At 44.1% G+C, this 13,864-nt stretch overlaps 1 protein-coding gene across 1 annotated transcript in view; it reads right to left on the bottom strand.

The window, feature by feature from the left end:
* LOC110499533 (slit homolog 1 protein) overlaps window positions 1-13,864 on the bottom strand; it is a 188,317-nt gene that overhangs the window by 80,753 nt on the left and 93,700 nt on the right. Inside the window, exons 5-8 of the mRNA XM_036956210.2 lie at window positions 11,366-11,437; window positions 10,201-10,272; window positions 6,725-6,796; window positions 5,137-5,300 (exon numbers count right to left, since the gene is read on the bottom strand). Of these exons, the coding sequence (XP_036812105.2) occupies window positions 5,137-5,300; window positions 6,725-6,796; window positions 10,201-10,272; window positions 11,366-11,437 (380 nt within the window). The remainder of the gene's footprint in view (window positions 1-5,136; window positions 5,301-6,724; window positions 6,797-10,200; window positions 10,273-11,365; window positions 11,438-13,864) is intronic.

Raw genomic sequence — 13,864 nt, forward strand, 5'->3', positions numbered from 1 at the left:
TTCAGTGAGGATCTCTGAATGATCCAATGTTGACCTAAATGACTAATGATGATAAATACAATCCACCTGTGTGTAATCAAGTCTCCGTATAAATGCACCTGCACTGTGATAGTCTCAGAGGTCCGTTAAAAGCGCAGAGAGCATCATGAAGAACAAGGAACACACCAGGCAGGTCCGAGATACTGTTGTGAAGAAGTTTAAAGCCGGATTTGGATACAAAAAGATTTCCCAAGCTTTAAACATCCCAAGGAGCACTGTGCAAGCGATAATATTGAAATGGAAGGAGTATCAGACCACTGCAAATCTACCAAGACCTGGCCGTCCCTCTAAACTTTCAGCTCATACAAGGAGAAGACTGATCAGAGATGCAGCCAAGAGGCCCATGATCACTCTGGATGAACTGCAGAGATCTACAGCTGAGGTGGAAGACTCTGTCCATAGGACAACAATCAGATGTATATTGTATATTATGTATATTTTGATTCGTTAAAAAAGTTTGAAATATCCAATAAATGTCGTTCCACTTCATGATTGTGTCCCACTTGTTGTTGATTCTTCACAAAAAAATACAGTTTTATATCTTTATGTTTGAAGCCTGAAATGTGGCAAAAGGTCGCAAAGTTCAAGGGGGCCGAATACTTTCGCAAGGCACAGTGTTTTAACAATGTACAAATGGTTAAAGGACACAAGATAAAATAAATAAGCATAAATATGGGTTGTATTTACAATGGTGTGTGTTCTTCACTGGTTGCCCTTTTCTCGTGGCAACAGGTCACAAATCTTGCTGCTGTGATCTTGCTGCTGTGATGGCACACTGTGGAATTTCACCCAGTAGATATGGGAGTTTTTCAAAATTGGATTTGTTTTCGAATTCTTTGTGGATCTGTGTAATCTGAGGGAAATATGTCTCTCTAATATGGTCATACATTGGGCAGGAGGTTAGGAAGTTCTCCTCAGTTTCCACCTCATTTTGTGGGCAGTGAGCACATAGCCTGTCTTCTCTTGAGAGCCATGTCTGCCTACGGCGGCCTTTCTCAATAGCAAGGCTATGCTCACTGAGTCTGTACATAGTCAAAGCTTTCCTTAATTTTGGGTCAGTCACAGTGGTCAGGTATTCCGCCGCTGTGTACTCTCTGTGTAGGGCCAAATAGCATTCTAGTTTGCTCTGTTTTTTTGTTAATTCTTTCCAATGTGTTAAGTAATTATCTTTTTGTTTTCTCATGATTTGGTTGGGTCTAATTGTGCTGTTGTCCTGGGGCTCTGTAGGGTGTGTTTGTGTTTGTGAACAGAGCCCCAGGACCAGCTTGCTTAGGGGACTCTTCTCCAGGTTCATCTCTCTGTAGGTGATGGCTTTGTTATGGAAGGTTTGTGAATCGCTTCCTTTTAGGTGGTTGTAGAATTTAACGGCTCTTTTCTGGATTTTGATAATTAGTGGGTATCGGCCTAATTCTGCTCTGCATGCATTATTTGGTGTTCTACGTTGTACACGGAGGATATTTTTGCAGAATCTCAATTTGGTGTTTGTCCCATTTTGTGAAGTCTTGGTTGGCGAGCGGACCCCAGACCTCACAACCATAAAGGGCAATGGTCTCTATGACTGATTCAAGTATTTTTAGCCAAATCCTAATTGGTATGTTGAAATGTATGTTTCTTTTGATGGCATAGAATGCCCTTCTTGCCTTGTCTCTCAGATCGTTCACAGCTTTGTGGAAGTTACCTGTGGCGCTGATGTTTAGGCCAAGGTATGTATAGTTTTTTGTGTGCTCTAGGGCAACAGTGTCTAGATGGAATTTGTATTTGTGGTCCTGGTGACTGGACCTTTTTTGGAACACCATTATTTTGGTCTTACTGAGATTTACTGTCAGGGCCTAGTCCTCTCTCTCTCTCTTTCTCTTTTATCAGTCAAACTGCTCCCCCCCCTCTCTCTCTCTCTCTCCCTCTCTCTCTCTCTTTCTGTGTTTTATCAGTCAAACTGCTCCCTCTCTCTCTCTCTCTGTGTTTTATCAGTCAAACTGCTCCCTCTCTCTCTCTCTCTCTCCCTCTCTCTCTTTTATCAGTCAAACCGCTCCCTCTCTCTCTCTCTCTGTGTGTGTGTTTTATCAGTCAAACTGCTCCCTCTCTCTCTCTCTCTCTCCCTCTCTCTCTTTTATCAGTCAAACCGCTCCCTCTCTCTCTCTCTCTCTGTGTGTTTTATCAGTCAAACTGCTCCCTCTCTCTCTCTCTCTCCCTCTCTCTCTTTTATCAGTCAAACCGCTCCCCCTCTCTCTCTCTCTCCCTCTCTCTCTTTTATCAGTCAAACTGCTCCCTCTCTCTCTCTCTGTGTTTCATCAGTCAAACTGCTCCATCTCTCTCTATCTCTCTGTGTTTAATCAGTCAAACTGCTCCTCCTCTCTCTCTCTCTCTCTCTGTGTTTTATCAGTCAAACTGCTCCTCCTCTCTCTCTCTCTCTCTGTGTTTAATCAGTCAAACTGCTCTCCCCCTCTCTCTCTCTCTCTGTGTTTAATCAGTCAAACTGCTCCTCCTCTCTCTCTCTCTCTCTCTCTGTGTTTTATCAGTCAAACTGCTCCTCCTCTCTCTCTCTCTCTCTCTCTGTGTTTAATCAGTCAAACTGCTCCCCCCCCTCTCTCTCTCTCTGTGTTTAATCAGTCAAACTGCTCCCCCCCCTCTCTCCCTCTCTCTCTTTTATCAGTCAGACTGCTCCCTCTCTCTCTCTCTCTCTCTCTATCTCTCTGTGTTTTATCAGTCAAAATGCTCCTCCTCTCTCTCTCTCTCCCTCTCTCTCTTTTATCAGTCAAACTGCTCCCTCTCTCTCTCTCTCCCTCTCTCTCTTTTATCAGTCAAACTGCTCCCTCTCTCTCTCTCTTTTATCAGTCAAACTGCTCCCTCTCTCTCTCTCTCTCCCTCTCTCTCTTTTATCAGTCAAACTGCTCCCTCTCTCTCTCTCTTTTATCAGTCAAACTGCTCCCTCTCTCTCTCTCTCTCTCTCTCTCTTTTATCAGTCAAACTGCTCCTCCTCTCTCTCTCTCTCCCTCTCTCTCTTTTATCAGTCAAACTGCTCCCTCTCTCTCTCTCTCTCCCTCTCTCTCTTTTATCAGTCAAACTGCTCCCGCTCTCTCTCTATCTCTCTGTGTTTTATCAGTCAAACTGCTCCTCCTCTCTCTCTCTCTCCCTCTCTCTCTTTTATCAGTCAAACTGCTCCCTCTCTCTCTCTCTCTCTCTCTCTCTGTGTTTTATCAGTCAAACTGCTCCCTCTCTCTCTCTCTTTTATCAATCAAACTGCTCCCTCTCTCTCTCTCCCTCTCTCTCTTGTATCAGTCAAACTGCTCCTCCTCTCTCTCTCTCTCTCTCTCTCTCTCTCTTTTATCAATGAAACTGCTCCCTCTCTCTCTCTCTCTCTCTCTTTTATCAGTCAAACTGCTCCCTCTCTCTCTCTCTCTCTCTCCCTCTCTCTCTTTTATCAATCAAACTGCTCCCTCTCTCTCTCTCTCTCTCTCTCTCCCTCTCTCTCTTTTATCAATCAAACTGCTCCCTCTCTCTCTCTCTCTCTCTCTCTCCCTCTCTCTCTTTTATCAGTCAAACTGCTCCATCTCTCTCTCTCTCTCTCTTTTATCAGTCAAACTGCTCCCTCTCTCTCTCTCTCTCTTTTATCAAACAAACTGCTCCCTCTCTCTCTCTCTCTCTTTTATCAATCAAACTGCTCCCTCTCTCTCTCTCTCTCTCTTTTATCAGTCAAACTGCCCCCTCTCTCCCTCCCCCATCACTTTTATCAGTCAAACTGCCCCCTCTCTCCCTCCCCCATCTCTTTTATCAGTCAAACTGCCCCCTCTCTCCCTCCCCCATCTCTGTTATCAGTCAAACTGCTCCCTCTCTCTCTCTTTATTTTATCAATCAAACTGCTCCCTCCCTCCCTCCCTCCCTCCCTCCCTCCCTCCCTCCCTCCCTCCCTCCCTCCCTCCCTCCCTCCCTCCCTCCCTCTTATCAGTCAAACTGCTCTCTCTCTCTCTCTCTCTCTCTCTCTCTCTCTCTCTCTCTCTCTCTCTCTCTCTCTCTCTCTCTCTCTCTCTCTCTCTCTCTCTCTCATCAGTTCACATCAGTCACATGCTCTTCTCTCTCTTTTATCAAACAAACTGCTCCCTCTCTCTCTCTCTCTCTTTTATCAATCAAACTGCTCCCTCTCTCTCTCTCTCTCTCTTTTATCAGTCAAACTGCCCCCTCTCTCCCTCCCCCATCACTTTTATCAGTCAAACTGCCCCCTCTCTCCCTCCCCCATCTCTTTTATCAGTCAAACTGCCCCCTCTCTCCCTCCCCCATCTCTGTTATCAGTCAAACTGCTCCCTCTCTCTCTCTTTATTTTATCAATCAAACTGCTCCCTCCCTCCCTCCCTCCCTCCCTCCCTCCCTCCCTCCCTCCCTCCCTCCCTCCCTCCCTCCCTCCCTCCCTCCCTCTTATCAGTCAAACTGCTCTCTCTCTCTCTCTCTCTCTCTCTCTCTCTCTCTCTCTCTCTCTCTCTCTCTCATCAGTTCACATCAGTCAAATGCTCTTCTCTCTCTATCTTTTATGTCTCTGATTCATCTCTCTGCCAGCTGTCTCTGTGTGTTTGTCTGTGTGTGTGTTTGTGTGTGCGTCTGCGTGTTTGTGCACATGCATATATATGTGTGTGTGTGTGTGTGCGTAGTGTTATGAAAAACAGAGTAGAGCGGGAGTAGTCAGTGAAAGAGGGTACCCATGCCAGCAGTGTTTTTCACAGGGCATGGTTCTGGCAGACAGTCCAGCTGCTGACAGCTGGAGCCACATGAAAGAGGCTGGGGACAGCCTGGGGGCTTGCCTGGGGTGATATGGCCCTCATGGGGTGGGTGTGTGTGTCAGGTGTGATTCAGGTGAGGACTTAACAGACTGACAGGACAGATCCACTGGGGATAATCAGCTGGAACAGTGAACAACAGAGAGAGTGTGTGTCAGGCAGGATCAGGAAGACTTCAATGGCCTGTTTTACTGTCCTTTGTAGATAGACGTGAAAGGACTATAGGATGAAGCATGGGTTCATTTTAAGCTGTTATATTGGATATATTGTATTGTCCTATCTGAACAGGAATACTAGTGTGTGAGTATGAATGGAGTTGGTGAGTGTGTCTCACCTGAGCAGGTAAACTCATGTTTCTGTATCTCAGCCACATTGAGTCCTCTAAGCGGGGATGGAGCAGTGCACTGGGTGAACAGACCAATCGTAGGCCTTTGTCTTAACCACTCGGCCAACCAGGACAGGTGACAGTCACAGTGCAGGTTGTTGGAGTGGAGACGGCTGGAGAGAGAAAGAGAGTGTTAGGACATGAACGGGGTTATTCATAAACGTTACGGAAAATGTGTCTGCAACGAGCTAAATCTCAGTGATGGAATTTCAACCAATGCATAAAGTGAGTTTATCACTACAGATAAGTCGCATGCAGTGGTAACCACCATTGAAATCCCCCTTTTCATTGACCATTTTAATGGTCCTCTTGAAATGCTGCCTAAAAGGCTGAGACTAAAGCCTTAGCCTAAACCACACCACCCAGGTCCTGATATGTTTCCAAACCCATGACTGACATGACATTTCCCTGCTTGGACTAAACAGAGTTCTAAACGAGACATTTAAAGTTTGAACCAAAACATTCTAAACTGTACATTCTAAATGAAGCATTCCTGGAACGCTCCCATTGTCCAGAATAACTAACAGAGCTGTGGTGGCAGTCGGGAAAACACACACACACACACACACACACACACACACACACACACACACACACAACCAATAACCCTTCTGAAAGAAAAAAAGCACAGAAACCACAACAAGAATGACATTGCGGTCTCTCTAAGTATTCATTCCAGTGAGCATAATTGATATCATTCATATATACATAATTTCATATTTTGTCATTATATTTAGACACCAGGCGTTGGGGGATGGATGTATTTCTGGGTGAGTTGTTGTTGTGTGTTCCTTAGAGTTGGAGATAAAATGGTTTCTGGCATGGCTATAGGCCCGATGTGGATTATGACTGTCAACCAAAACTCCTTGGAATGATTGAACCTGTCTCGTCTCTTTCAGATGATAGCTGTTTAGTTTCGCTGCTGTAGGGGACCCTGAAGTATGTATGGAAACATGACTGGCTTATTTTATAATGACTTAATATGTCTCAAAAGGGATTGGTTGGATTCAGCTCTTGGGGAAAAATGGAATATTCTATTAGATTCTATTCGATTATATCTATTCTATCCAAACAAAGAGGAATACATTTTTCTCAGTCATAGTTTATTCTGTATGAAACCTTCAGTCGTCCAGTGAAGTTGTGGTATATATTTTTCCTGTTCTGATGGGGTTATGAGATTATTATTTAATCTCAGCTTCCTCATATGAGTCAGGTTAAAGCAACCTGTCAGGGGGAACACATCTCTCATCACATGACACACACTCTTAGAGAGATGGATCACCATGTGATCTCCTTGACACCATACATCTAGATCAGAATACGCACCAGCATTATCAGACCTGATGTAGGAGAAGAGAGAGAAAGAGGGGGAATGGAGAGAGAGGGGTGGATGAGAGAGATATATAGAGAGAGAGACGGGTGGATGAGAGAGATATAGAGAGAGAGAGATGGGGGCGAGACCGTGTAAAAAAGATGGGGGAGAGAGACGGGGAGAATGGGGGAGGAAAAAGAGAGAGGGGGAGTATGAGTGACTTACAAGGTGCGTAGTTTGGGCATGTGGTTGAAGCTGGAGACTGGGATGCTGCTGATGTTGTTGTTGTTCAGAGTCCTGGAAGAGACAGAGAGACAGAAGAGAGGGAGCAGTGCAGACACACAATGAAACAAACCTCAGAGAACCTACACATGTTTAGTGACCTCTGACTTAACTCTCATACTCCCAGCCATCTCTCCTACTCAACCATCTCTCTCTTCTCTCTTCCTCTCCTCCTCCCCCACTCCATCTCTCTCTTTATGCCATTTAAGCCATTGCAATGAGTCCATCCTCCTGTAGTTCCTCCCACCAGCCTCCTCTGACTTATACACAACATAACGATCTCCTCCTCTCTGCCCCCATATAGTGACAACAGGTGGAGAGTGAGCAGAGGAAGTAATTTCAATCAGACAAATAACCCCACAGTCTGATACTCCTACCCAACTATAAAGACCACCCCTCCACCCTATTACCACAACCAACAACTCCAACCTGCTCCCCACCATACCCACCCCTACTGTCAGGCCGCAGAAACCCCAAAACCCCAGGCACCCTGAATTAATGGGCCATGATATTAATGAACCAATATGGCTGACCATGCCTGGAGAGACCAACGACTGACTGGATAAATGAGGTTGGTGCCTGGTTATATTAGTAATGGGTAATGGTTGGTACCTGGTTATATTAGTAATGGGTAGTGGTTGGTGTCTGGTTATATTAGTAATGGGTAATGGTTGGTGCCTGGTTATATTAGTAATGGTTGGTGCCTGGTTATATTAGTAATGGGTAATGGTTGGTGCCTGGTTATATTAGTAATGGGTAATGGTTGGTGCCTGGTTATATTAGTAATGGGTAATGGTTGGTACCTGGTTATATTAGTAATGGGTAATGGTCGGTGCCTGGTTATATTAGTAATGGGTAATGGTTGGTGCCTAGTTATATTAGTAATGGGTAATGGTTGGTACCTGGTTATATTAGTAATGGGTAATGGTTGGTGCCTTGTTATATTAGTAATGGGTAATAGTTGGTGCCTTGTTATATTAGTAATGGGTAATGGTTGGTGCCTGGTTATATTAGTAATGGGTAGTGGTTGGTGCCTGGTTATATTAGTAATGGGTAATGGTTGGTACCTGGTTATATTAGTAATGGGTAGTGGTTGGTGCCTAGTTATATTAGTAATGGGTAATGGTTGGTACCTGGTTATATTAGTAATGGGTAATGGTTGGTGCCTTGTTATATTAGTAATGGGTAATAGTTGGTGCCTGGTTATATTAGTAATGGGTAGTGGTTGGTGCCTGGTTATATTAGTAATGGGTAATGGTTGGTACCTGGTTATATTAGTAATGGGTAATGGTTGGTGCCTGGTTATAATAGTAATGGGTAATAGTTGGAGCATTGTTATATTCGTAATGGGTAATGGTTGGTGCCTGGTTATATTAGTAATGGTTGGTGCCTGGTTATAATAGTAATGGGTAATGGTTGGTGCCTGGTTATATTAGTAATGGGTAGTGGTTGGTGCCTTGTTATATTAGTAATGGGTAATGGTTGGTACCTGGGTATATTAGTAATGGGTAATGGTTGGTGCCTGGTTATATTAGTAATGGGTAATGGTTGGTGCCTGGTTATATTAGTAATGGGTAATGGTTGGTACCTGGTTATATTAGTAATGGTTGGTGCCTGGTTATATTCGTAATGGGTTTTGGTTGGTGCCTGGTTATATTAGTAATGGTTGGTGCCTGGTAATATTAGTAATGGGTAATGGTTGTTGCCTGGTTATATTAGTAATGGGTAATGGTTGGTACCTGGTTATATTAGTAATGGGTAATGGTTGGTGCCTTGTTATATTAGTAATGGGTAATAGTTGGTGCCTTGTTATATTAGTAATGGGTAATGGTTGGTGCCTGGTTATATTAGTAATGGGTAATGGTTGGTACCTGGTTATATTAGTAATGGTTGGTGCCTGGTTATATTCGTAATGGGTTTTGGTTGGTGCCTGGTTATATTAGTAATGGTTGGTGCCTGGTAATATTAGTAATGGGTAATGGTTGTTGCCTGGTTATATTAGTAATGGGTAATGGTTGGTGCCTGGTTATATTAGTAATGGTTGGTACCTGGTTATATTAGTAATGGGTAATGGTTGGTGCCTGGTTATATTAGTAATGGGTAACGCTTGGTGCCTGGTTATATTAGTAATGGTTGGTACCTGGTTATATTAGTAATGGGTAATGGTTGGTGCCTGGTTATATTAGTAATGGGTAATGGTTGGTGCCTGGTTACATTAGTAATGGGTAATGGTTGGTACCTGGTTATATTAGTAATGGGTAGTGGTTGGAGTCTGGTTATATTAGTAATGGTTGGTGCCTGGTTATATTAGTAATGGGTAATGGTTGGTGCCTGGTTATATTAGTCATGGGTAATGGTTGATGCCTGGTTATATTAGTAATGGGTAATGGTTGGTACTTGGTTATATTAGTAATGGGTAATGGTTGGTACCTGGTTATATTAGTAATGGGTAATGGTTGGTGTCTGGTTATATTAGTAATGGGTAATGGTTGGTACCTGGTTATATTAGTAATGGGTAATGGTTGGTGCCTTGTTATATTAGTAATGGGTAATAGTTGGTGCCTTGTTATATTAGTAATGGGTAATGGTTGGTGCCTGGTTATATTCGTAATGGGTAGTGGTTGGTGCCTAGTTATATTAGTAATGGGTAATGGTTGGTGCCTAGTTATATTAGTAATGGGTAATGGTTGGTGCCTAGTTATATTATTAATGGGTAATGGTTGGTGCCTAGCTATATTAGTAATGGGTAATGGTTGGTGCCTAGTTATATTAGTAATGGGTAATAGTTGGTGCCTGGTTTTAATACTAATGGATAATGGTTGGTGCCTAGTTATATTAGTAATGGGTAATGGTTGGTGCCTAGTTATATTAGTAATGGGTAATAGTTGGTGCCTGGTTATAATCATAATGGGTAATGGTTGGTGCCTAGTTATATTAGTAATGGGTAATAGATGGTGCCTGGTTATAATAGTAATGGGTAATGGTTGGTGCCTAGTTATATTAGTAATGGGTAATAGTTGTTGCCTGGTTATAATCGTAATGGGTAATGGTTGGTGCCTAGTTATATTAGTAATGGGTAATGGTTGGTGCCTGGTTATAATAGTAATGGATAATGGTTGGTGCCTAGTTATATTAGTAATGGGTAATAGTTGTTAGAAAAGTAGCTACTTCATATAAATAAAATAGTTTTCTTGTGTAATTATTCAAGAAGTGGTAAATGTAAATGTGTTGTTTAATAATATGTGGTTGTTTGTGTGTGTGCGTAGGTGTGTGTGCATGTGTGCGTAGGTGTGTGTGTATGTGTGCGTAGGTGCGTAGGTGTGTGTGTGTATGTGTGCGTAGGTGTGTATGTGTGTGTAGGTGTGTGTGTGTGTATGTGTGTGCGTAGGTGTGTATGTGTATGTGTGTGTGTTTCTTACAGTACTTCCAGGCTCCTCAGTGCTCTGAAAGCTCCGTCCTCGATGCAGCTGATGTGGTTCTTATCCAACTGACTAGAGACACAATAGGGGCAGAAAGCATTAAAACACACACACACACACACGCACTGGCATCAATCTTACAATCTACAATAGCATTTTCCCTATAGACCAGACATTATCACACCCTAACACTCTCTCCTAAGAGGGCAGACATAATCACACCCTGACACTCTCTCCTCGGAGGGCAGATATAATCACACCCTGACACTCTCTCCTCAGAGGGCAGACATAATCACACCCTAACACTCTCTCCTCAGAGGGCAGATATAATCACACCCTGTCACTCTCTCCTCAGAGGGCAGATATAATCACACCCTGACACCCTCTCCTCAGAGGGCAGATATAATCACACCCTGACACCCTCTCCTCAGAGGGCAGATATAATCACACCCTGACACCCTCTCCTCAGAGGGTAGATATAATCACACCCTGACACCCTCTCCTCAGAGGGTAGATATAATCACTGATAGGGAGTACAGTCAATGTGGGTAAGTGGACAGTGAGCTAGTCATCTCTCCTCGGGGGGAAGGAGCCAGACTGTCCAGACACTTTATCTACTGTGATAGCACCATCAATCAGAGAGAGTGTGTGTGTGTGTGTGTGTGTGTGTGTGTGTGTGTGTGTGTGTGTGTGTGTGTGTGTGTGTGTGTGTGTGTGTGTGTGTGTGTGTGTGTGTGAAGGTGTCCATCCCTTAATTTATTAATCCATCCAGCCATTAATTTATTAATCCATCCAGCCATTAATTTATTCATCCAAACATTAATTTGTTCATCCATCCCTTAATTTATTCATCCATCCCTTAATTTATTCATCCATCCATCCATTAATTTATTAATCCATCCAGCCATTAATTTATTCATCCAAACATTAATTTGTTCATCCATCCATATATTAATTTATTCATCCATACATACATTAATTTATTCATCCATCCCTTAATTTATTAATCCATCCATCCATTAATTTATTCATCCAAACATTAATTTGTTCATCCATCCATACATTAATTTATTCATCCATACATACATTAATTTATTCATCCACACATACATTAATTCACAATTTCTTCATTAATGTACTAATCTGAGACTGAAGATTCCCTCACAGGTTCTTGATGTCTGTAGCTCCTCTGAAAGCCTTTCTGGGGATGGACTGGATGTTGTTCTCACTCAGATCTCTGTGAAGACAACAACATGAGGGTATTAGATCAAGTACACTGTTACACAACCTTTAGAAGCTAACACACATGTTACCCAGCCAGGATAGAGAGGGCTATATAGGAGGAAAACCACCCAGCCAGGATAGATAGGCGGCTATGTAGGAGGAAAACCACCTAGCCAGGATAGATAGGGGGCTATGTAGGAGGAAAACCACCCAGGCAGGATAGATAGAGGGCTATGTAGGAGGAAAACCACCTAGCCAGGATAGATAGAGGGCTATGTAGGAGGAAAACCACCTAGCCAGGATAGATAGAGGGCTATATAGGAGGAAAACCACCCAGCCAGGATAGATAGGCGGCTATGTAGGAGGAAAACCACCTAGCCAGGATAGATAGAGGGCTATGTAGGAGGAAAACCACCTAGCCAGGATAGATAGGGGGCTATGTAGGAGGAAAACCACCCAGGCAGGATAGATAGAGGGCTATGTAGGAGGAAAACCACCTAGCCAGGATAGATAGGGGGCTATGTAGGAGGAAAACCACCCAGGCAGGATAGATAGAGGGCTATGTAGGAGGAAAACCACCTAGCCAGGATAGATAGAGGGCTATGTAGGAGGAAAACCACCCAGCCAGGATAGATAGAGGGCTATATAGGAGGAAAACCACCTAGCCAGGATAGATAGAGGGCTATATAGGAGGAAAACCACCTAGCCAGGATAGATAGAGGGCTATGTAGGAGGAAAACCACCTAGCCAGGATAGATAGAGGGCTATGTAGGAGGAAAACCACCCAGCCAGGATAGATAGAGGGCTATATAGGAGGAAAACCACCTAGCCAGGATAGATAGAGGGCTATATAGGAGGAAAACCACCTAGCCAGGATAGATAGAGGGCTATGTAGGAGGAAAACCACCTAGCCAGGATAGATAGAGGGCTATGTAGGAGGAAAACCACCTAGCCAGGATAGATAGAGGGCTATGTAGGAGGAAAACCACCTAGCAAGGATAGATAGAGGGCTATGTAGGAGGAAAACCACCTAGCCAGGATAGATAGAGGGCTATGTAGGAGGAAAACCACCCAGCCAGGATAGATAGGCGGCTATGTAGGAGGAAAACCACCTAGCCAGGATAGATAGAGGGCTATATAGGAGGAAAACCACCTAGCAAGGATAGATAGAGGGCTATGTAGGAGGAAAACCACCTAGCCAGGATAGATAGAGGGCTATGTAGGAGGAATACCACCCAGCCAGGATAGATAGAGGGCTATGTAGGAGGAAAACCACCCAGCCAGGATAGATAGGCGGCTATGTAGGAGGAAAACCACCTAGCCAGGATAGATAGAGGGCTATATAGGAGGAAAACCACCTAGCCAGGATAGATAGAGGGCTATATAGGAGGAAAACCACCTAGCAAGGATAGATAGAGGGCTATGTAGGAGGAAAACCACCTAGCCAGGATAGATAGAGGGTTATATAGGAGGTAAGCCACGTAGCCAGGATAGATAGAGGGTTATATAGGAGGTAAACCACCTAGCCAGGATAGATAGAGGGTTATATAGGAGGAAAACCACCTAGCCAGGATAGATAGGGGGCTATGTAGGAGGAAAACCACCCAGGCAGGATAGATAGAGGGCTATGTAGGAGGAAAACCACCTAGCCAGGATAGATAGAGGGCTATGTAGGAGGAAAACCACCTAGCCAGGATAGATAGAGGGCTATATAGGAGGAAAACCACCCAGCCAGGATAGATAGGCGGCTATGTAGGAGGAAAACCACCTAGCAAGGATAGATAGAGGGCTATGTAGGAGGAAAACCACCTAGCCAGGATAGATAGGGGGCTATGTAGGAGGAAAACCACCCAGGCAGGATAGATAGAGGGCTATGTAGGAGGAAAACCACCTAGCCAGGATAGATAGGGGGCTATGTAGGAGGAAAACCACCCAGGCAGGATTGATAGAGGGCTATGTAGGAGGAAAACCACCTAGCCAGGATAGATAGAGGGCTATGTAGGAGGAAAACCACCCAGCCAGGATAGATAGAGGGCTATATAGGAGGAAAACCACCTAGCCAGGATAGATAGAGGGCTATATAGGAGGAAAACCACCTAGCCAGGATAGATAGAGGGCTATGTAGGAGGAAAACCACCTAGCCAGGATAGATAGAGGGCTATGTAGGAGGAAAACCACCCAGGCAGGATAGATAGAGGGCTATGTAGGAGGAAAACCACCTAGCCAGGATAGATAGAGGGCTATGTAGGAGGAAAACCACCCAGCCAGGATAGATAGAGGGCTATATAGGAGGAAAACCACCTAGCCAGGATAGATAGAGGGCTATATAGGAGGAAAACCACCTAGCCAGGATAGATAGAGGGCTATGTAGGAGGAAAACCACCTAGCCAGGATAGATAGAGGGCTATGTAGGAGGAAAACCACCTAGCCAGGATAGATA

The sequence above is a fragment of the Oncorhynchus mykiss genome, chromosome 20 (genome assembly GCF_057628025.1).
Source record: "Oncorhynchus mykiss isolate SJ-2025 chromosome 20, ASM5762802v1, whole genome shotgun sequence".
NCBI classification, from domain to species: Eukaryota; Metazoa; Chordata; class Actinopteri; order Salmoniformes; family Salmonidae; genus Oncorhynchus; species Oncorhynchus mykiss.